Source organism: Seriola dumerili, unplaced genomic scaffold, assembly GCF_002260705.1.
Source record: "Seriola dumerili isolate Sdu_G_001 unplaced genomic scaffold, Sdu_1.0 BDQW01000138.1, whole genome shotgun sequence".
Lineage (NCBI taxonomy): Eukaryota > Metazoa > Chordata > Actinopteri > Carangiformes > Carangidae > Seriola > Seriola dumerili.
In genome coordinates, this window is record NW_019174393.1 from 12,596,154 (window position 1) to 12,618,074 (window position 21,921).

The 21,921-nt window shown below is 39.7% G+C and overlaps 1 protein-coding gene across 3 annotated transcripts in view; it reads right to left on the reverse strand.

Moving 5' to 3' along the window:
- The window catches only part of fam19a5 (family with sequence similarity 19 member A5, C-C motif chemokine like), a 139,388-nt gene that overhangs the window by 44,179 nt on the left and 73,288 nt on the right, over nucleotides 1–21,921 (reverse strand). For all 3 annotated transcript variants that reach the window (XM_022749443.1, XM_022749442.1, XM_022749444.1), the window contains exon 2: nucleotides 10,541–10,690. In XM_022749443.1, coding sequence (XP_022605164.1) covers nucleotides 10,541–10,690 — 150 coding nt within the window. The remainder of the gene's footprint in view (nucleotides 1–10,540; nucleotides 10,691–21,921) is intronic.

Sequence of the window (21,921 nt, forward strand, 5' to 3'; positions counted from 1 at the left end):
TGCAACCGAGGTTGTCACAGACTGACATTTAGACAAATACGGGGAATTACTGCAGAACAAGCTGTCTTTTTACATGTCGCGTCTTGATGTTTGCCAGAAGGAGAAGAATTTACATCTGTGTATGGCGCTAAGAGATTGTAGCATTTTCTTGATGATGTCTCAAATGCTTGATTTCATTTTTTTTTCCTGAGGTGATTTCAAGGACATGATTGGAAAATGGCTGCATGTAGTCAGAAGTTTAGAAACTTAAAAATATGAAAAAGTAGCACAGACATCAAATGGACTAACAGTGCATGCTTTGTGGAAAGATTTTGTGTTGCTAGGTTGTGCTGTAAATGAAATCATTATTATTACTATTAATACATGAATGTAACTTTTTATTTTTATCTATATATGTATTTCTATGTATAATTTTAAAGTCAATACTTTTTTAATTTATATTATATTTTTAAACTATATTTTTACTGTTTCATTATTTATTTGTGTTTGCTGTTTTACTGTCCAGGTTTCTTTTTTATTCATAAAGCCTTTGCTGCACAAGTGATGGCCACTATGAGTAGCAAGAACAAAAAGAGGTGCTGGATCGTTATAGAAACAACAGACACCAAGACACAAGAACATAAAGAAACCCACACTTCATTAATAGGACAGTCAAAGAAACAGACATCTTAGTACTGGCCACGCTGGTGGATTAACAAGCAGTGCAAAAACACCTCCGCAACCGGTCACCAAGATTACAAAAGAAAAATCTGACAGATGTTACAGTTTCACCATTAAGCAATAACAAGGTTTCAGCAGTCGTGGAGACTACGGACTGACTTGATGCTGACTTAAACTGTGGTCTGAGACCTGAGGGCCTCGGCAGGAGCAGTAATTATTAATTAACTGTTCATAGCCCGTAGCCTCGCAAAACAGACTCAGACCCTTGGACATGCGTTCACGGCAGTGAGGTGGAGAGGGTGTGAGCACGGACCATCAACCACGGCAGTGCCGGTGAGCAGACTTGTGGGGAACATGGAGGACAGGCGGCAGGCGTTAATGGAGGCGCACTGCGGCGTGCGTGCTGCGCCGGCGTCCTCGCCGCCCTCAGCTGCTGACGGGGGTTTCACCACCAACCGGAGTGATGAAGATATAAAAAGACTCAGAGAAAATGAGGGGAAAATGGGGAGAAGCTGCTTTTATTTATTTATTCATAACTGCTGATTTATTTCAGCTGTGTGCTTTTATGTGTGCGCCGTATATGTAATGACTCCATTTATATGAGCACTTACACTTTTTTCCTCACATGTTATTATGTCCATGTGTCTGCTCTCAGAGGATGTAAAAGACAAGGCGGGAGTGAGTGACAGTTCAGCTGAGACGTATAAGCTCTTGAAGATTTATAAGGCCGAGATGTGAGGATGACTCTGGTGGGCTTACCAAGTGATTGGTGTGCTGGCCTTGCTAACAATCCCGCTCTATGAAGAGCTCTGCAATACTTCAACACAAGGGTCTGATGGCTCATTTGAAAGCCAGACGCAGCACATGAAGTCAGTCTACCGAGCTAACATCCCTCTTCACGAACACTTAGCACAGACTCGATTTTCAGATGAATGATTTGACATTCAATCAGCAAAGAATTCAACAAGAATTACACAAAAATGTTTCTTTTCTTTTTTTTTTTCCCCCTGCAGAACAAAATCAACGGTGACTCACAGCTATTTAGGTAAAACCAACTTTCTGCATCAGAATATGAAGTGAGTGAAAACCCTCAGGTAAACGCAGGGAACGTTTTAAATGTGTCTGCTTTTCATTGTATCTATATGTGCTTATCAAGCACTTCTCCAGATAACTTTAGTGGCCTCTTTTCTCATTCGACCCGGATTAATTATAATAAAACACTGAGAGCAAGATGCTCAACAATAGGGCATCAATAAGCTCTGACGTTATCAACAACTCAGAACCTTGGAACACCTGGGTCCACTTCATCACCTCGTGCCTGTAGATTTATGAACGCAGAGTGCAACGGGCTCCGGGCAGAAAGGGATATGTGGGTAATGCAGCTTCATTAAGAGAGAGCATAACGGCTTGCCTGGACGCATTATGGCATCTGTATGAGCTCTATCATCTGGGATATTAAACATTTACAGTCAATGTATGCATATGGCATCAGTCCTGCACACACACACATCCAGTGGAGCTACTTACTCATCTTTGGCTGCATTAACATCCATCATTTGGGAGGGGGGGGCAGCAATCTGTTCTTGCAAAAATGATCGCGGACATGATGAAATGCTTTCGCTCAGTTGTCAGCCATTTAAAGTCTGCGCCGGTAACTGGCAACAATTTTAAAGATTACACTCCCTTAATTCTATCTGTGCATGTTTATACAATATATGTGTGAGAAGGGAATTTCAAAATAAATGCAACCTCACTTTGTTGCAGTGTCCGTGAAAATGGATTTTGCTTATTGAGGAGTCCAGCAGGGAGGAAGCAAAAAAAAAAAAAAAAAAAACCAAAAAAATGCGGGGTTAATGGATGGAAAACTTACTGTAACTATGGCACGTAATGAAAGCCAGACCATGACACTTTGCATTATTTTTATGGTAATGCGCACCACTCGTCAGCTTTTTCACCCTTCGGGGAAAATACAAGCATTCTTTGTATTACTTTTCTGCTTGTCATTCTGCAAAACACAAACCGGCTCTCTATTTCTGAGTGTGTGTGTGTGTGTAAACCCACAAAGAAGCTGTTTTGATATCAGTCACTCTGGAGGGAGAGCTCCGCATTAATATTTCCAAAAAATTTCAGAGTACCCAAAAAAGGAAAGAGAGAGAGAGAGAGAGAGAGAGGGAGAAAGAGAAAGAGAGCGAGAGAGAGAGAGAGCGAGAGAGAGAGAAGAATAAAAAACACACACACACACACTCCTAGTTTGGGGCTTTGGTTCTCATTCTGTATCAGAGCTTGTGAAAGCACTGGCTCGACAGTTGGAGCAAACCGCCTCGATCATGTTTAGGAAGCGTACGAGGACGGAGAGGAGAGCGGAAAAAGCTGCTTTTCTAACTTGCACTCAACACTTTTACTTCTCAATTGATTAACTAAACTAAACTAAACTAAACTAACAAAACTATTACTAAAGCTACAAATATAATTGAATATTCCTCCCACTGTATGTATTATGCTACTATTGACTTTGTTCAAATAAGATCTCCACCACTGCAAAATGGCCATAAACCTACTCTTACAAAGTAGCTGATTATCATTAAAAAAAAATTCAGGGTTTTAAACGATGTAACGTAACTGAAGTTGTTGGAGTAAAAATTGTAATCCTTAAATATCACTGCCTGGAAACTCGGTCGGACTTTTCTTCTCACCGCAGCACTGTATTATCAGACCTGAATCACAAAGCGAATATAAAATATATTTCCTCCCTCCAGAAGTTACCATCATTGCTGCTCAGCAGATATAAGTAATGTTTTTACTTTTTGCCTACAGTACAACCCTAAAATCAGCCTGTTGCAACCATCTGAAATTACACTGTCTTGTTTTTTTTTGCCTACTATATCATATCTTGTCTTTACTTTGTTTTCTGTTATTTCCTTCATGTTGTTTTCTTCTATCACCAAATAACTGTAGTTATTTCAAGAGAAGCTGTTTGAGAAAAGCTTTTTTCCACATAAAAATCACAGGCAACCTGATGCTGATGGATGCTTTGCACCTCAGACAAACAACACAAATACTGGCTCAATTTACAACAGGTGGATGCCAAAATGAAAAATCCACTATCTGGATCCAGTTGTACTTTTTACAAGTATTTCCGATGTGGGAAAAACAAACAAAAAAAAAAACTAAAGAGATTTTAGAGAGCAAAACTGTCATACATATGATACTGAGATTATAAGGAAAGAAAGGAAGAAAGAGAGAAAAACAATCAAACTGCAACTGAAAAATCTAGTATTGTTCCATTTTGGATATTTAAGCGATACTGACTCATGAATTGGAGATTTCAGCAATGAAAAAAATTGCATTTTGTCAACAGCACCAGTGAATAAGGAGAGACAGGATGCAAGAAAGACTGGGAGAGTTGCGCATCCTGGGTGCGTTCGGTATATATAAAAAACGCCATGTGATTTGTGTCCCGCTCCAGTTTAGAGGCTACAGCCTCCAAACCAGCACACCCAAGGAGAAGCAACCCACCTCAGGCTGCGGTCCCCATCTGCCTGCCCCTCCCCAACAAGGCACAGCCTGTGGTCATCAGTCTTCAGTCTGCATGTGTGTATGTGAAACGAGGAAGAAAAAAAAAAAAAAAAAAAAAAAGACAGAGAGAAAGAGAAAACAGAGAGAAGGTGCAACATTATAGATTCACCACCGGACCATCTTTTGCAGTGCCAATCCCTCTGGACGGCGCTGCAGTAGCGGCTAGGTTGCTAACTGGCTGCTGGAGCTGACACGACATGTTTCCCCAACAGTCCGCCGCCTCCTCCTTTCCTCCCTGGATCAAATCAAACCAGTGGGCTGATGCAGTATGATTGGAGCTCTGGAACTGTTTAATAGCCCAGAGACCGAGTCTGACGCATACTGTTGTCTCTATCACTGCCTGATTCACTGAAACAATTCCTCATTTGCAATCTGCCCAGGCATGTGCATCCAGTGGGATGAGAGTAAATCTTTATTGCTTTATAGATATGACAATGCAAGTTAGCGGTGGTAGAAAAGTAATCAGATCCTTAATCAGATCCGCCATCAAAAAATGTAAACGTCCTGCATTCAAAAGCTTAAAAAAACACTGACAGCTAAAGTTTTAAAGTATGAGTACTCAGAAAAATGCCTCCTTCTGTAGTGGTTGTACTACACATACATATACATTATATTGTAGTATTATTATTACAGATGCAGTAATGTAAAAGGAGCATTTTCCTGGTTTAGCTGATTGTTGTAGTTGATATATTGTTTATAAAATACAGTTAATGGAAAAGAAAACAGTATCATGAAAACACTTCTGAAAGTAATTACATCCTAAACATTATTTTCTTCATTTTCATTCAACCCATTTTTATTTTTAAATGAATTTATTAAATAAAATGAAATCCTGAGTCTGTAGCTTGAAAAAAGAGAAGGAATGAGGCAGGCTGCTGCACGAGAATGAAAAATGAAGCTGTTTAAGAAAAGGAAACTGCACTGAAAATAGGTTAGGCAATATAAACACATACAGGAAATAAGACTTTAAGGCAGCTGTAATTAATATTTTTTATCATAATAATGCATCACATGACCACGTGAAATGAATGCAGTACTCAGCCTGCGGAGAGCTATCACCTGAATCCAGCTGAGCATCAGTTTTAGCATCTTTCAGCTCATTGTTTTGGTTTTGCAGCCCACAGCTTTACTGCTTTGGTTCACTCTCACAGCTCTCAAAGCTCATGTTATACGATGTTATATATCATAATTGAGGAGCAGATCATACGTTTTGTGTGAGAAATCTGAAAGAGCAAAGTAACTGGTGAACAAAGCCTTTGAAATGTTGTGAAGAAGACTTTTAGAACAGCATGAAAATGGACATCACGCAGATAGAATACTGATTCCCTCAGTTTATTTTATTTAAGTGCAGTACTTGAGTAAATGTACTGTCCACCGCTGTGTGTTAATGTATCATTCTGTCTCTTTTCGCACACGCTGATTCCTTCACCATCAGTCAAAGTGTTATCTGCAGCCCTAAGCCTCTAAACTGGTCACCTATGAGGCTTTCATCAATATCAGCGTCCCGGCAAAAGTAGACCAAACACAAACACATTCACCTCGGGCAGGGACCCCCCCCCCCCCCAAAACCACCCACCCACCCCTGCTGAGCTGTCACAGCCATCGCCACATCCACAGTCACCCTCAGCTCCTCTACGTCTCTCTGGAGTTTCCCTCCCTTTCTGCAGCTCTGTCACTCTTTCCCCGCTGCCAGGTAACTCTCTGCTTCTCTCTAATAGTCGCTCTCTGTCTCTCCCCCTCTCCTAATAAGAATCAATATCAGCTCTCTTAAAAGTCATCAAGCACAGAGGTAAAAGAGCTCAAGAGCATGAAATTGCAGATGTGCGAGGGTGTACTTATGCAGTCCTAGGCTGCGATATGGGCCTCAAATGGGTAGAGCCATCAAAGACATACAGTAGAGAGAGAGAGAGAGAAAGGCTATAAGAGGGAGAGTGTGTGTGTGAAAGAAAGGGGGGGGGGGGAAGCAAAGAGCAGAAGTGGAGAGGAAAAAATAATAAAGGAAGAAAGAGAAGGGGTCAGAGGGAGCATTTCAAGCTGCAGAGATGTGATTCTTTAAGGTTTTGTTTTCTTTCTTTTTTTTATTATTATTATTTCCAAACTCGTCTCCTTACAGACTCGAGCGTCAAACAGCGCGGCCGCGGAAAGCTTATCATGTCGACGGCTTATCTCCCATTTTCACCTCCTCAAAGCAATAAACACACACACAGGGACACTGGAAGATGGGAAATGCACAACAACAAAGAGTGGCTCTCCGGGATCAACGGCACTACAGCACTCGCTCTGTTTTCATTACCACACACTGCCCTGGAAGCCGGGTGAGACCGCTGATGGAGCTATGGATTATCCTGCATGCATGGGATGACCGATGTGAACAGAGAGTGAAGCATGAAGGACACAGATCGTGTCAGCCAAGGCAAAGGCATATTACAACAGAGAGCAGACCTCAAGGACTCGAGTAGATTAAAACTGATTGAAATCCCATTTGTGGCGTTTGGGGTCTTTTATGCCTGCTCTCTCTGTCTCTCTCACTCTCTCTCTTTCTGTCAGTGTCCCCAAAGTGACGGGAGCCTGAGTCTGAATAAACAAATAAGATTGCATTTGTGGAGACAAGCATCTCAGATTTGCATGGCAATAATATCAAGCTCTGGGATTTTGTGATATGAACGGCAATAAAGGTGTGTGTGTGTGTGTATGTGTGTGTGTGTGTGCCTTTGTGTGTGCGTTTGTGTGTGCGTGTGTTTTGATTGGGAGCTATGTGACAATATGGGAGGAAAGAGTAAAATTACAATCAGACAGAAAATATGCACACACACATCTATTAAACTCTAAAAACCAAAACAATCCCAACCCCTCCACCTTAATCATCGTAATTATCACCTTAATTAGGTTTTACTTATGTAATAGAGGCACTAAAGGCTAACAGTTTTATTACTGTACAGATATATTATTAACAGCTGCATTACTATATATTATTGGATTCTTATGTCTGATGCATTATCATAAAAACTGCATTTTAATGCTTACTGCTCTTGGGTAGAATAACCCGTTGTATAAGAAGTTCACTTTCTTGAATGAAAGCCCTTTGCCTGCAAAGGAACAGGTAGCTGTTGAATAAATTTAGCGAAGGAGAAAGACTCCAATACAAGTAGCTTAAGGTTGTATTAGAGTACAGTACTTGAGTAAATCTACTTAGTTAATTTGCATAACTGGTGTTTTCACAGATAAAAACATTGTGTAGTATAGTTGTAGCTAGTTACTGGTATTTTGTCTACACTGATCTATTTCATGCCCCTCAATAAAGAGAGGGAAGAGACTCTTATTGACTCACAGCCTACAAGACTGAAGTCAGAGACCAAACGTCTCCTTTATGCCATGAAAGATTAACATGAGTCACTGCAGCCTTATTCTGCCAGATGGACAGTGATGTGCATCAACATGTCTGATAATGCAATAGCTATACCTACAGTGTATGATTAATACTGTATATGACTTTATTTGGCCTTGTTTTTTTTAAATATATACTCATATAAGATATTTTTTTCCTTAGCATATCCACTAGTATCCAAACCTGGACTGGAGGGATAACACACAGAGCCCTGCTCACAGTCACATCTCTATGATCTGCAGCGCAGCCACACACTGACCCGTAGGTCTTTTGATTGTCGGAGTAAACAGCAGCACCACTTCTGCTGCTAATACTCATATTTCAAAATAGAAAAATATATATTGTTGTATGTAAACCAAAATTGCATTTGAGTTACTTATTTCTCTAAAATGATTTCAAATAGAAAGAAAAAGGTTGTGCAATGTGTGGAAAGTGACTGGGCCTCCATTCACAAGGTTCTGATTTTATTCTGATTTGTGTGAAATAAATTTTTGAAATTGGAAAAAAAATCATTTTTTAAAAAGTAAAAAAAAAAAAAAAAGAGCATCAGAATAAAGATCTTATGTATGACTCAAGGTCATCCTAACAAAGACTGTACTCACTTCCAGATTTTCAAGTACTGCTGCTTTTCTATGGATTTCTCAATAACGGATCAAAATACACGACTTTCATTAACTTTAAATGCAGTTTAAAAGCTTTCATCTTGCCAACCACCACCTTACACTTACACTTATAATAAAAAATGTACTTTAATAAAAAAAGTACTTTAAAATTGCTTTTGTGTATGAAATGTGCTCCACAAAAATAGTGCCTTTATTTGCCTTTATCCAAAGAAATACCAACTATATGAAATGATTTTCAGGTTTTTTTGGGGTTTTTTTCTGCCTGGTGGTTGGTTGCACTGTGAACCTCTACAGCTGCCGTCCACCTGCACAGGTCTCTAAAAAGCTAGCTGATAAGCCTAAGCTCTCCTCAGAAAAAGAGAAGTATCTAGCCTACACAAAATGCCACAGTGCTCCACGGAGCCCACGTTGTGACAAATACCTCCTGATAGTATCTGGATACTGTGGATTTATGCAACATCTGTATGACTTATTCACCGGCAAAGGAGTCATGAGCAGAGACAGCAGTGACTGGAACGCTTGTGGTCGCGTCTACGAGATCAGATTTCTCTTTACAGGACTCAAACCAAGCACACAAATCTCAGTGTGAAGGAGTTTGGTTAAAGGAAAAAAAAAAAAAGGAAAAAAACAAAAGAAAGTGGATAAAAGGTCAAATCTGTAATGTTCAGCTCCATCTGCCACACAAACTGGCGCAACCCTCCGTCCACTCACACTCGGTGCAAAGCCTTCACCTCATATGATCAGCAGGTAAAACCAGTCAAACAGAGCACTGAGGACGGGCACCACCTCCAATCAGAGACACAACTGTGAAGGCACAGTTGTATCACAGAGAAAAACAAGACATCCACGTCTTCAGGTGCAGTTCACCGCGGGTCTTTCCCAGCAAAACAGAGCTGTTTATTCTGCCTTCACCTGCGCACATAACCTCCCCTCCCCTCCCTTCCCCTCCCAGGGCTAGAGGCCACATCATGTGAGAGAGACTCAGTGACAGGCACCCTGAGAGGCTGCGGGCTCGCTATGAAGATGTCAGAAAAAGATAAGAAATTCTTAAAAGCTGTCATGAGGGTAAGATGGTGACCAGAGGAACGTCTCACAGGCTGAGGGGGGACAAAAAAAAAAGTTCAAGCTTCTTCCCGTTACACAGATGTATGTGAGGATGTCATAGCAACAACTAATGAGCCTCTTCCTCTGCGCTGTACACAAAAAGTCTGTCTTCTCTCTTAGATAATTAGCCACTGCCCAGTGAAAAACATGTATCTTCAAATTTGGCAACTCTCAATTTTTCCTTTATGGGTTGTAAAATATCACCCACCTCTTAAGAGTCATAAACCATTTAAAACCCCATTAACATATTAGTAAAAAGGCCTGGTAACGCTGGAAACGCTGTTTTTGTTTTATGAAAAGCTGACATTTTGGAAATACATATTTACAAATTTACATTTTATACAGTGAAACTGATCTTTGCACACATGTACTGTATTTAGACAGGTGCATAGGGGAATACATGATATATCCAAGTAACAAAAATAAATGTATTCATGTTCCTGTAATTATGATACTTCCTTCTTAACCAAAATTTTTATAAAGTTATTCAAATTTATCATAATTAACTACTGGCAGTGTGCAGGGGCTGATATTTGCTTCTTACAATGACTCAAAGAAATAGATTAAAATATTTTTTCAATCTCTTTTTCAGAAAATGTGGGATTTTTTTTTTTTTTGCTGAAAAAAAAGACTTAAATTCTTGCTTGTCAATCAATTTGCAGTTAATTTTCTGTTAATCACTTCACTGAATAATCAAGTAATTGATTTAGCTCTAACAGCGATAATGATAACACAAAAGCAGTCTAACTCCACTGAAACAGACACTGTTCCACAAACAGTGTCTACTCCATGAAATATAAGCCCATCTGTTGGTGGGGGACTTAGAACCCCCCCTGCAGCCACTTTTTTAAAATGATTCAACTGTAAATTGGTTTGGCGCAGGCTTTACGAACATCACAAAGACAGCCCCGTGATCCACTTTGCTCCACACTGTAGGTTTATCCACCTTAAGCCCCTACTTAAAAACAGCCAAACCCTAACTGCCCTGAGACTGATGACGTGATTCAGCATTTTGATTTGGCAGAATTCACTTCATTTTGCCTTGCGTGCTTCAACAGCAACATGATTCAATGCAAGTCGAACATGCCTTAGGAAAAAAACATGCTTACGTTTGATTAAAAGCAAGCTTTTGCTCAAACATAAGCCGGGATCTCCCTGCCCCTCCTCCTCCTCCTCCTCCTCCTCCTCTTACCGTCCACACAGGCGGGCCTGGCTCTTGTAGTTCCAGCGATCTGGCCCTTCTTACAGGCGCAGCGGGCCGTCTGCCTGGCGATGGTCCGCCGTGGTTGGCTGCTGTCCCTGTCCAGCGTCACAATCTCACATGTTCCCGCTGCCAGCTGGCCTGGAAATGACATTGCACCACAGGATGCGAGGTCAGAGAGATGAAATCATAAACAGGGCAAAATAAACTCGTCTGTCTCTTCTGAGAAATTTGTATTCTGTAACATGTTGCTGTTATTTTTTCAAAATCTTTTGTAGCTCAGTTGGCACAGCACTAACATTACCAAGTTCTAGGGAGTGGGCCTCACAGCAGCGCCTGACACAAGTGCATGTACTGTATTAGTGCATGTATTTATCTACATCAAGACTTTCTGCATACAAAAATACATAACAAGAACATTTGATTTTTATGGGCTGATTAGGGCCAAGTTTAAATATCTAGTAACAATATATCACCTAATTGTGAAAACATAATCATATAAAATAAACACCAATCTTGATATGGACCTGTGAAATTTTTTTCTTTTAATGAATTGTGACCAATATACATATGATGCAAGACATCTTACAGTGTCACAATCAACTCAAGTGGCACTAAATGATCTCAAACTAAGTGTGGCATTTCTCTTCTGCAATTCAATATTACTATCAGGCGACATATCCACTGATCCATCTGTAATAAGTTAATGTTGGCTCATACATTGACCCGCCAAATTTATTAGCTTGATCGACTTAGTAAAGTTAGTTAACAAACAAGCTAGCTACAAGCTACTTTGCAATCATTAGCAACAAGCTAGTTAGCTACAACAGTCACCAGAGAGAGTGAAGCCATAAGAGCAAAACCCAGCAAAAAAGTGAAAGGGGATACGTGTTTTCCAAAAGCTACACAGTGTGACTTTAATGACCGGGCTTAAGTCATGAAAGGCACAGACAACCCAGTGTAATTGGATTTTTTTTTTTTTTTTTTTTTTTTTTAAAGTGTTTTTGTTTAAGCGACTTTAACCACGTTGGATACACAGTGAGAAAGCCATTTTGAATTTGTCCTTTTTATGTCAGGAGGCATGTGGATTTAACCCCGAACAGCTCCAGTGGAGCTGCTCAGGAGCCGACGCAGGAACACTGCAGCGGTTCTGAGCAGCTCACAGATGTGACTGCATGTGTGAAGGGACTTTAAAAGACAATGGTGGAAAAATTACTTTTAGATTTCAGCTACCTAAAGACTACCCACAAGCTATTTCCCATTAAGGGCCACATCCTATCAGCCCACCTCTTTGAAGGTAATGTACCCATTAGCCACAAATGAAACGCATGAATACTGATGAACTTTGTAATTGCTGCCAAGGCCCCCCCCCCCCCATCTTACACACACACATCCTCCATGTATTCAATCAGGTGACCTTTGGCCTTGTAGCCGGGCCCTTGCTGCTTGCAAATTAACCTTTGTCTGTGTGTGGAGGCCCTCGGGTGCCATCCTGGAGAGGCTTATCAGGATCTAATTGTGATTGGCAAGAGGATGGAAGGTGTGATTAAATCTGGACTTGAGTCCCGAACACTTGGGTGGCTGGCTTAATGAACTGAGCTGCGAGGGGTCACACCTGGGGTAATGGGGATCTATCAGGATTCATCCACACACTGGTACCTGTGGTGGCCATGGCCATAGATGGAGAAAATGCCCGGGTGCATACAGCATGTAGCTATTTTAATGGCATGTCTGTATATGTATAGAAACCCTCCTTTACCATAATGAATCTAATATAAGCTGTAAGATAGTCATTCATTTATTTATTTTTTGTTACATTTCTGCATTGAAAAACATACAAACGCTGCAATGTAATACCACCACGATAACATGTAACTTCCATACAGTAGCGTGTTAACAAACATAACATGACAATACAAATAATAAGACTTCAGATCCAGTTTCTATGGAAATAAAAAATGAAGAAAAGATGCCACCCCTGGGGCCAGAAGTTCAAGGTCACATTTGTAATGTCGAAAAACAGCTATTCAACTTAAATATTCCATAACAAGCTGAATTGTGAATCTTCCCATTCAACAAAATCTCTTTCTTAGCAGCCCAGCTTTTAAAAGCTTTGTACGTGCTGGTACAGAGAGAAATGTCATCTCATTCTGCTGTTACAGTTGGAATAACAAGTAACTTGAACTTGTACTCTTAACAACCAATAATATTTCTCTTTTTTTGATGCTTCTAATCCACCCCCATTACTTTCCCACACAATGACTTATTTCCAGACACACGCACTCGGACACTTATTGAACTTACATAAAAATGCATGCACATCATTAGAACACCAACAGCAAACTAGCCGTCCTGCGAGAACCACGCATCTCCAAGCTGTCTGAAAATCAGCCTCGTTTTCAACTTCCTGCCAATTTCTGATAGGATGTGTGGAAATTTTTGCAATCCATAAACAAAACACTTCTACAACTATCTAAAAAAACAGAACAAAATGTGAGATACAGTTTTTTCTCATCAAGCTTGTCACTGTTTTCTTTACTGTTCTTTTTTTCTTCTTCTTCTTCTTGTCACATCTTGTACATTTTCTGATTTTTGTGAAGTCTTTTTTTCAAGGTACGTGAAAGCAAAAATAGTTTGTGAATTTACGGGTATACACCATGACACATGTTAATTCAACCAAAGATGTGTTGGCAGTGTTGGAGAGTGTGTAGTATCCGGTTTGTATCTATTAGAATTTCTCTTCTATTTCTAATCTATTCAAATACAACGTCTACAACGACGATGGGAGGAGTGATTACAGATTTGCAGCAGTGAGTGCCTTTGCTCAAAATGCATGCCAACGAAATCCATTCTGTTATGTCTCTTGCACTTGAGAGATCAAGACCAAACCCCCACCTCCTCCGCCCCCTTCTCCTGCTCTCCTCCTCTTCCTCTGCCCTCCTTTCTTCCTTTATATTGCTTGCTCTTTTTTCCTTCATGCCTCCTCACTTAACTTCCTCCTCCCTCTTGCAACTCTTCTGTCTTCTCTGGGTGATGCCGGATAATGACTTGTCATGTAAGCCCCAGTGTGTGTGTGTGTGTGTGTGTGTGTATTTGAATGTGTTCATGTATATGTGTGTGTGTGTGTGTGTGTGTGTGTGCGTTTACTTCCTGCATCCTACCCCACCCACCATCTCTGCAGATCTTCTACTGAGTGCCTGCTTCCTGCTTCCTCTCTTTGTCAGTTCCCTCTTCTTTGGAGCGCTTCCATTGCGAGAAGCTGAAAAGACTGTTTGGATGTCTCAGGTAATCGCTTGGATGGCTGTGGCGCTGACGTACCACGTGTGAAGTCAACAAGCTCAAAGACTTGGGCTGATTTGATGTTGCCATTCTTGAGTCGATGGAGCTCATTAATTGCCTACATTTCATCAAACGCCGGCCTTGTTTTAACTCTCACAGCTGTAGCTGCTGGGAAAAAGAATAATTTTCATGCTGTTGTCTTTCAATGTATATTCTCTAATACAGCTGCACTAACTTCATGGGGTTGGTAAAGAATCTTTTCATTTTAAACCTAGTATAAAAATAAAACAGTTTTGTTCTGCCTCATAAAATATTTCAGTAGCACTTATTTGCTGGCAGTGCGTATATAGGTTAACATTAAAGATAGGATTATGAAAAATGTAAGTTAAAAGTGTTTCAGCAGGTGGTATCCATGATAATGAGGACCATATAGGCTAATTTATTCTTTATTCTGCCTCTGCTGTTAATTACCGTATCTGGAAAATGGCTTTGATTGCTGGAGTTTATACACATGGCTAACCATTTTTACTTGATTTAATGATACTTACAGTATCAAGGCTGAAATCATTCCAATTTCAGTTTTAACCTACCAACATTGAGCCCAAGGAAGTGATGTTTGTTCTTGAGCAAGAATACTTCATAAAGCTTGGTCCAAGTCATGATTATTCAATAAGACTAAGCATAGCTATGCTAATAGCTCTGTGAAGCTTGCGCTTCACAATGTTTTGAGCTAAATGCTAACGTAAGCATGCTAGCATGCTCATAATGACAATGCTGAAATGCTTTACGCCATCTTAATTTTAGTGTTGGCATACTAATATTAGCCAATTAGTTCTAAAGCTGATGCAAATGTCTTTGTTTTTGCAGGAATTTGGTCAAAAAATTAGTCACTAAAAGAAAAAAGTGTCATTGTATGAGGTTGTCATGGTTGAGGAAAGGTTAGAGGAAAAGTCAGCTGATCATCGAAGTAATAAAGACTCATCCCCTGGGGACCATGAATGTCTGTGAAAAATGTGATCCATCCTGTAATTGAGCCACACTGCTCTGGGCTAAAAGCTAGTACCCAGAGTAATAAATATGTTTAGTCTTTGACTTGTTATTCAAGTTCCCTGCACAAGACTTTTGTGTGTATCAAATATTTGTGGTGTGAATTTCAAGTATACGAGTTGATAGAGGCATCAGGCCACGGAGAATTGCAAAAGAGAATTTGTGTTTTAGTTGGTTTCAGCTGTAAGCGTTCTAGGTGTTTGCAATCTTTCCAAATAATGTGTGAGAGAACTTGAGGACGAGCTGGTCTCAGTCCTCCAATAAAGCAGCAGTCGACTTCATTCCTTCTTTTCTAAAACAAACTGCTCCAAGCATCCCTGTGGCTCAGCCGCCAGAGCACAGTGCCAGGATTACCACATACATTGCCATTCTTAAACACAGAAAAACTAAGAGGAAAAAAAAAATATCAAGGACTGAAACAAAACCTCCCCAATACCAGAAAGTATTCCTCTTTCTACTGGCCTGGAGGGATCTGCAGAAAAGGTTAGAACATATTACAGGATTCACAGCTCAAACAAGGCGGTTTCCAAAAAGCATGACTACACATTTGGTCCAGAAAACTTCAGTACTTTTGCATAGTATCTTTCATTGACAACTTTTACACATGCAAAGATGCAAGATGCAGTCCAGTCTCAACACAGTCATCCTGTGAAAAAAAATTGGATTGCGAAGAAAGGAAACAATAATCCTGTTTCCTGGAATAGCCTCGTTGAATAGTGGGAAAAATCTAAAACTGGCGAGTGTTCTCAGAAAGGAACCCAAAGCTGGTACCAGTAGTGCTATGATTTATCACCACCCTTATCAGCTTCTGTTGCTGAGCAGTTGTCAGCTTGGCCAGCCAAATGGCTGATTAAAATGTATGTGTGGCCACCCTAGAGTGAAATGAAAGCTCTGACTGTGGCAGAAGATGGATTCATATGGCAGAGCGTATGGCTTAATACAACGTAATGTTATTGACATGCTCCTTTGCTTTATTATTTCTCCTCCCGCTCCTCGGCACATTACAACTGCTCTGCCATACACTGCGGTTTGACAAATGTCCAGCAGAGCTACAACGTGGGGAAACATGGTATTTTTTTTCCCCCTCTTCTCATTATATCTTTTGCCCACATGTCTGTCTGTGTTTTCTTTATTCTTTTTTTTCTCCAAGAGGCTCTTTTACATTCATATTTGAAAATTATTCAAATATGAATGTGTTTTTTGCTGCTCAAGAGATCCAACTACAACTAAGAGCTGCTTCTTTGAGTCTCAATCCGCTGAATCAAATGCTTAGATATTTATAAAATGTGTGGTTTAGGCTTGGTAGGAGGGGTAGGTATAGTTCTTTTTTGTCCTTTGAAAATCTGCAGAGGGCTGGAATCACGCTGGGATTCCATACTGTGCTGCACAAGAAACAGCTTTTTCCAATAGCATTTCTGAGTGTCCTTCTGAATCTGACACAAAAATGCAGTCTGTCATGAAATTTACCAAAGACACTCAAGTGCAGTCCAACAGAATGAGTTTATAATTAGTCCTCATTCTTGTGGCAGTATGCATATGAAAGCTGTGGGCTCCCATCCAAAGAAATAGCGAAGAAATGTTTGCTAATGGTAAATCAACACCACATCTCACAGGTCCTGAGCAATAAATTAAATGTATTTTACTCTGAGCGAAAGTGATGTACTCGCTTTCAGTTGATACTGGCTATGTAATCACCACACCATTACATTATATAATAAAAAGGGGTGGAACACAAAACTACCATCTTTATATGAATCTGCTCATATCACAATTCATATCTGTAATCAGATTGATGTCAGAACTGGATGTGACTTACATCTGAAGTTATTAGCAATCATCTAAACTGCTTCATTAAGTTGTTTTCTCCTGACATTTCCTCACACATAATAAGATTTATAACATAAAATGAATAAAACATAATTTGCATAATAAATAATTAATAGATAAATCATTTCCAGATTAAAGTAAAGAGACTATAAAAAAAAAAACAATGAGGAATCTTCTGACTCAAATCTGAAAAGCCCTCTTGGCCATTTTGCACGCGTTTTTTTCAGGCGGTCCCTAATTTCAGCTCATCATCACTCAATATCTATCTGATGATGAGGTAAAATAACACCAGTGGTACATCAGTCAGGCTTTATCCTGCACTGCACATGAATCTTGGAGAATGCCTGAGTATGGAACTTATCTATCTATCTGCACACCGTGTTTCTTTGTCAGTTTGTTTACATTCTGCATTATGTCGCTTAGATGACTACAGTTCCATTTGTTGTCAGGACCAAATAGACAACAATCACCTGGATTACTTTGATACTGGAAAAAAAACAAAACTTTGAATATGAAGATTATCAGATAAGATCTGATGTTATTTCTTATATGATTCCTGAGATGATTTTTGGATGTTTGACCATCTGAAACATCTAAGATCCTGGTACCACTGAAAGGAGTGTGTATGTAAGATGTCTGTGTTTGATTTGACTGAATGATGATACTGAGCAGTGCTGCCAGATTTGAAAAAAAAAAAAAAGTAGCCTAGTCACAGCCAGAATCGATCATCATAAACATTTTCAATTTTCCTATGTGTGTTTCCCATTATGGAAAAATGTGTCCAGACTTTTGACTAGTCTTTTGGATAATGTTACATTAACCTTCACTTCTATGAACAGATATAAACTTTTGCAAGTTGCCATGGATTCAGTCAGTTACGAGCTACAATTTAAGCCCCCCCCCCCTTTTTTTACCTGTATTTGTTTACACATACTGAAGAAAACTTAGACACGTGATGATTCTCAGACAAGCTGTGGAGCACAAGGAGTGAAGACAATGATGTCTTCAGGAAGTGTAAGTCACACTGAATCTAAAATATGTACATCATGTCTGTATATTCAGATGTAATAGCTCCAACTTTTGACACAAATTGCAACAATGGGGCGCTGACGGTTTTAAAGTAGGATTTGCAAAACTCTGGAACATAGCCTAACTTTCTGTAGATGAAAATCACCCTAATGGTACAAACAGTATCCCAAATCATGACAACCTGTCAAAATAAATACACACCAGCCCAATTAAAGGACAAGCAGGTGTGGAAAACCTCACCCAGTCTGGCAACACCAACTCTGAGAAGTTGTGATGTGGCAAATCGTGGGTGATACTGTAGGTCAGTGGAGTGAGGGTCGATGAGTAACACTGCAAACATTTGGATACTGCCCGTACCAGGGTGCATCAGTTCGTATCGTATTGATGAGAGTGTACGGATGGAGGTGGGCTTTTTATTGCTTATGTTATGTTTTTATGACTCTATTATGTTCATTTCTAAAAGGATTTCTCAGGGAGCTGGTGGTGGACAACCAAGCCTGTAGGAGTCATTTTGCTCCTTGCACTCAGACGGACCACTGTGGTTTGAGCCATACAAGCGACTGACTTCGGCATCCTTAGAGCGCTGCGATCTTGCTAGTAGGGCTAAAAATATGCTGTGTAAGGTGAGGAACCTTAAGCGCTGAAAAATAACATATTGATTTGTGTATTAGGCAAACATTGTTGTCATGGTGTCTCAGAGGAGCTGAGTGACTTGTGTGTGTGTTTGGCTTTGAGGCAATATGAATTATAAGGATGCCAACACACAGACATGCTCTTTTCTAAACATCAAAACGATGCGTGTAATGGACAAAGCCTTGCTAACAAAAACATTTCTTTACCACATATTCTCCACTTAACCCAGAAACACTACATGGCAGCTTGATGTAGCTGGAAACTAGCATCACATCTGTTCTGCTGGAGAGGACAGAGTGTGTGTGTGTGTGTGTGTGTGTGTGTGTGTGTGTGTGTGTGTGTGTGTGTGTGTGTGTGTGTGTGTAACCTACAAGTTAGACATTGCCAGACTAAAATGCTATATCACTCCAGCATGCTACAGCTGTTTGAAATGAGAGAGAAGAGTCCGGCGCCAAGACTGCAAGTCTGAAATCCCATTTTGGATCCAAACGCTGCATTAGTAGAACCTTGATGTCATCCCTCTACCCTGAGGCCTGGTGGGCTAGTTTTTAAATGAATCCTTTTAACAAGCCTAATCAGAGGCTGGAAGAGCCAACTGAACAGCATGTGGTGTAACGGGAAGGAGAGTGGAGTAGACAAAATGACTGCTTTAGGGAAAAGAGCAGTCTGATGATGTAGGGCCTAAATGAAATCTCCACTACAACCTGCACTTGAGAGTCAGGTACAAAAACAATGAACCCAGCTATTTACTTTGACTTCAATTTATTTGGAGTCTGGACCTTGACAATCATGGGAAAACTAATTTTCAAAAGTGTGAAAAATAATGTTCCCATTCAGAGCAATGTAGTCGAATGAACAGATATGATCTGAAGAAACTCTGATGAACAATTACCAGTGAGCACAGCAGTTGAATGAATTATATGGAGGAGCAGGAAGGTCAAATATTTCCTGCAACATCCATTTCTACCTTTGAAGGGTGAGTTCAATGCTTTCCCTACTCCTTTGTTTTTTTTTTTTGTTTCCTTTTTTTTATTTTAGATGAGAAGATTGAGACCACTCTCGCATCGGTGCGTTCATGCTAGAGCTAGCAGGTTCTTAGCTTAACTTAGCTAGCAGACAACAGCTAGCCTCAGTCTGTGAGAAAAAAAGACTTTGAAGAAATGACAATAAATTAATTAGTGAGACTCAGAGGTGGTGGAAAGTTGCTTTTGTTACTTTCAAACAGAGCCAGGGTAGCTGTTCCCTCTGTTTCCAGTCTTTATGCTAAGCTAACCAGCTGCTGGCTTCCAGCTTCTAGTGAGATAGTGGTTTCAATCTTCTCATTTATAGAATTTGCATACTTCCAAAGTGTCAAATTATTCCTTTAAAACATTAAATGACTTCCTGCTTCTGGGAGGCTGCAAAAATATCTTTACTCTTTGAATCGCATTGGTGCCTAAATTTAAACAAAGCCAATATCTAGACTGGAAAAAATATGATTAAATGAAAAAAAAAAACCTACAGCTAATGTTCCACCATTTTTTAAGAAGCAGTAGATTGCTGTTAGAAAGAACGAAACTCTCCTAAAACTGCCTTGACTTATGGCAGACATTCATTTTCTGCCCTAACACTGATAGAGTGACCAAAAACTCATCATGAAGCTAGGCTTGAAATTATTAATACCCTGCCTATACTTCCATGAGTCAGAGAAAGTTCTGGAGACAATTCTCATTGGGAGCACTCTCTCATCATGACGAGGGAGAGCAAGAGAACTGTGGTCTGGCTGATCTATTTTGGGTGAAGCAAGCTTGTCTGAGCGCTTCGCTTGCTTTGTGGAGCCACTTTGAAAAGTGATTTGATTTTCCTTTTCTGCCCCTTTTTTTCCCCCTCTAAAATGCTTGGGCAAGCAGCAAGCACACAGAAGCACTGACACACACTAAAACATAAACACACGCATTTATGGGAGAATATAAGCAAAAATGTAGCATATAAATGCCAAAAATAACCACAAGACAGCTCAGCTTCTTTCCCTCTGTCTCATACATGCACACACACACACACACACACACACACACACTCACAACCATTAGCTAAATGAATGTTGCCATGCAACCACAGCTACAACTAAACTTATGAAAGCTGCCACCTACATCTTTCATTAAAAAATATCTGCTCCCAGCATGTTCTCACAAGTTCAATTTCAAACCACAAGACAATAAGTACACAAGTTGGTACATGACTTGTTTATTACAGCTATGCTTTGCGTTTACTGCTGATTGGAAAATATTAGCATGCTAACAAAAGATGGTGAACATGGTAAACACAAAACCTGCCACATTAGCATTTAGTACAGAGCTAGCATGAGTGTAGACTCATGGGAAAACTACTTTCTGTCATTATAAAATGGTAGTGGCTGGATGAATGAGTAATTAATACATTGTGGCCCCAAAATGATCAGTTGATTGACAAAAGAAATTATGAACAAGATTTTTGATTATTAATGAATAGCTTAATTAAATCAAATTAAATACTTTATCAAGCAAAAATACCAGTTTGTTGGTCAAAGGTTCTTAAATGTGAGGATAACAGCAATGATTGGTCAATTGATTAATTGACTGGCAGAAAATTCTGATAATTGAGCATTTTTTGATTAGCAAAAAATTGTGATCTCTCAATAATTTTCCAAGCAAAAATGCCAAAAATGTAATAGTAAGTAGAATATATTTATTAATCAAGGATATTATCACCAGTCTAATTAATAATTAAAAAAAAGAAAAAATGTAGTTCCAGCCCTGGTGAGGATTTGCTGTATCTCTGTTTTATAATCATTTAAAATCCTAAATTCTTTGGTTTTTGACTGTTGTTTGGACCACACAGGAATTTGTTGTCATTACCATGGACATCAACTCATCAATAAACATATTTCTGACATTTCACAGACTAAATATTCAATTGATTAATAGCAAAAATAATCAAGACATTAATTGATAACAGCGGCCTTAGATGGGAGACCTCACTATCTTACTGAGGCCCTAGCATGCTAATACGTCTGTGAAGCTGCATTCAGAATACAGAGGCTTTGAGACACATTCTTATTAACCTAATGCTTGTTTTTTTTTTTGTTGCATTGACACGTATTTAAATAAATTCAACTCAGTTCCTGTGTAGCTCAATAGGGTTTTCATAATGAAGCAAGGGCCTCCTTTTTCCTGCTGTGACCTTGTGTAAAGCACGAAAAGAATGGTGTTTTCCCATGAGATGCCCTCTTTTCCCCAGCGTTAGTGTTTTAGAATAATGAACTCTGCTTAATAACAGGGTGCTGGCATGAAACAATGACTGATCATCAATTAAAACGGTTGGAGAAAAGGGAAAACAAATGACCCCGGTAACCCTTGGTAACACAGGAAAGCTTATGTGCATATACACACTCACACAACAGTGCCACTTCACTACTGCAATTAAGCACATTTTCCACCCCCAGAGAATACATCACTGCAGGGCAATGATGATAAGGTAAAGTCCCTTAAATGTTGCTATGATTTCGCAAACTAAAGACCCCTGGGTGAACATGTGAAAGT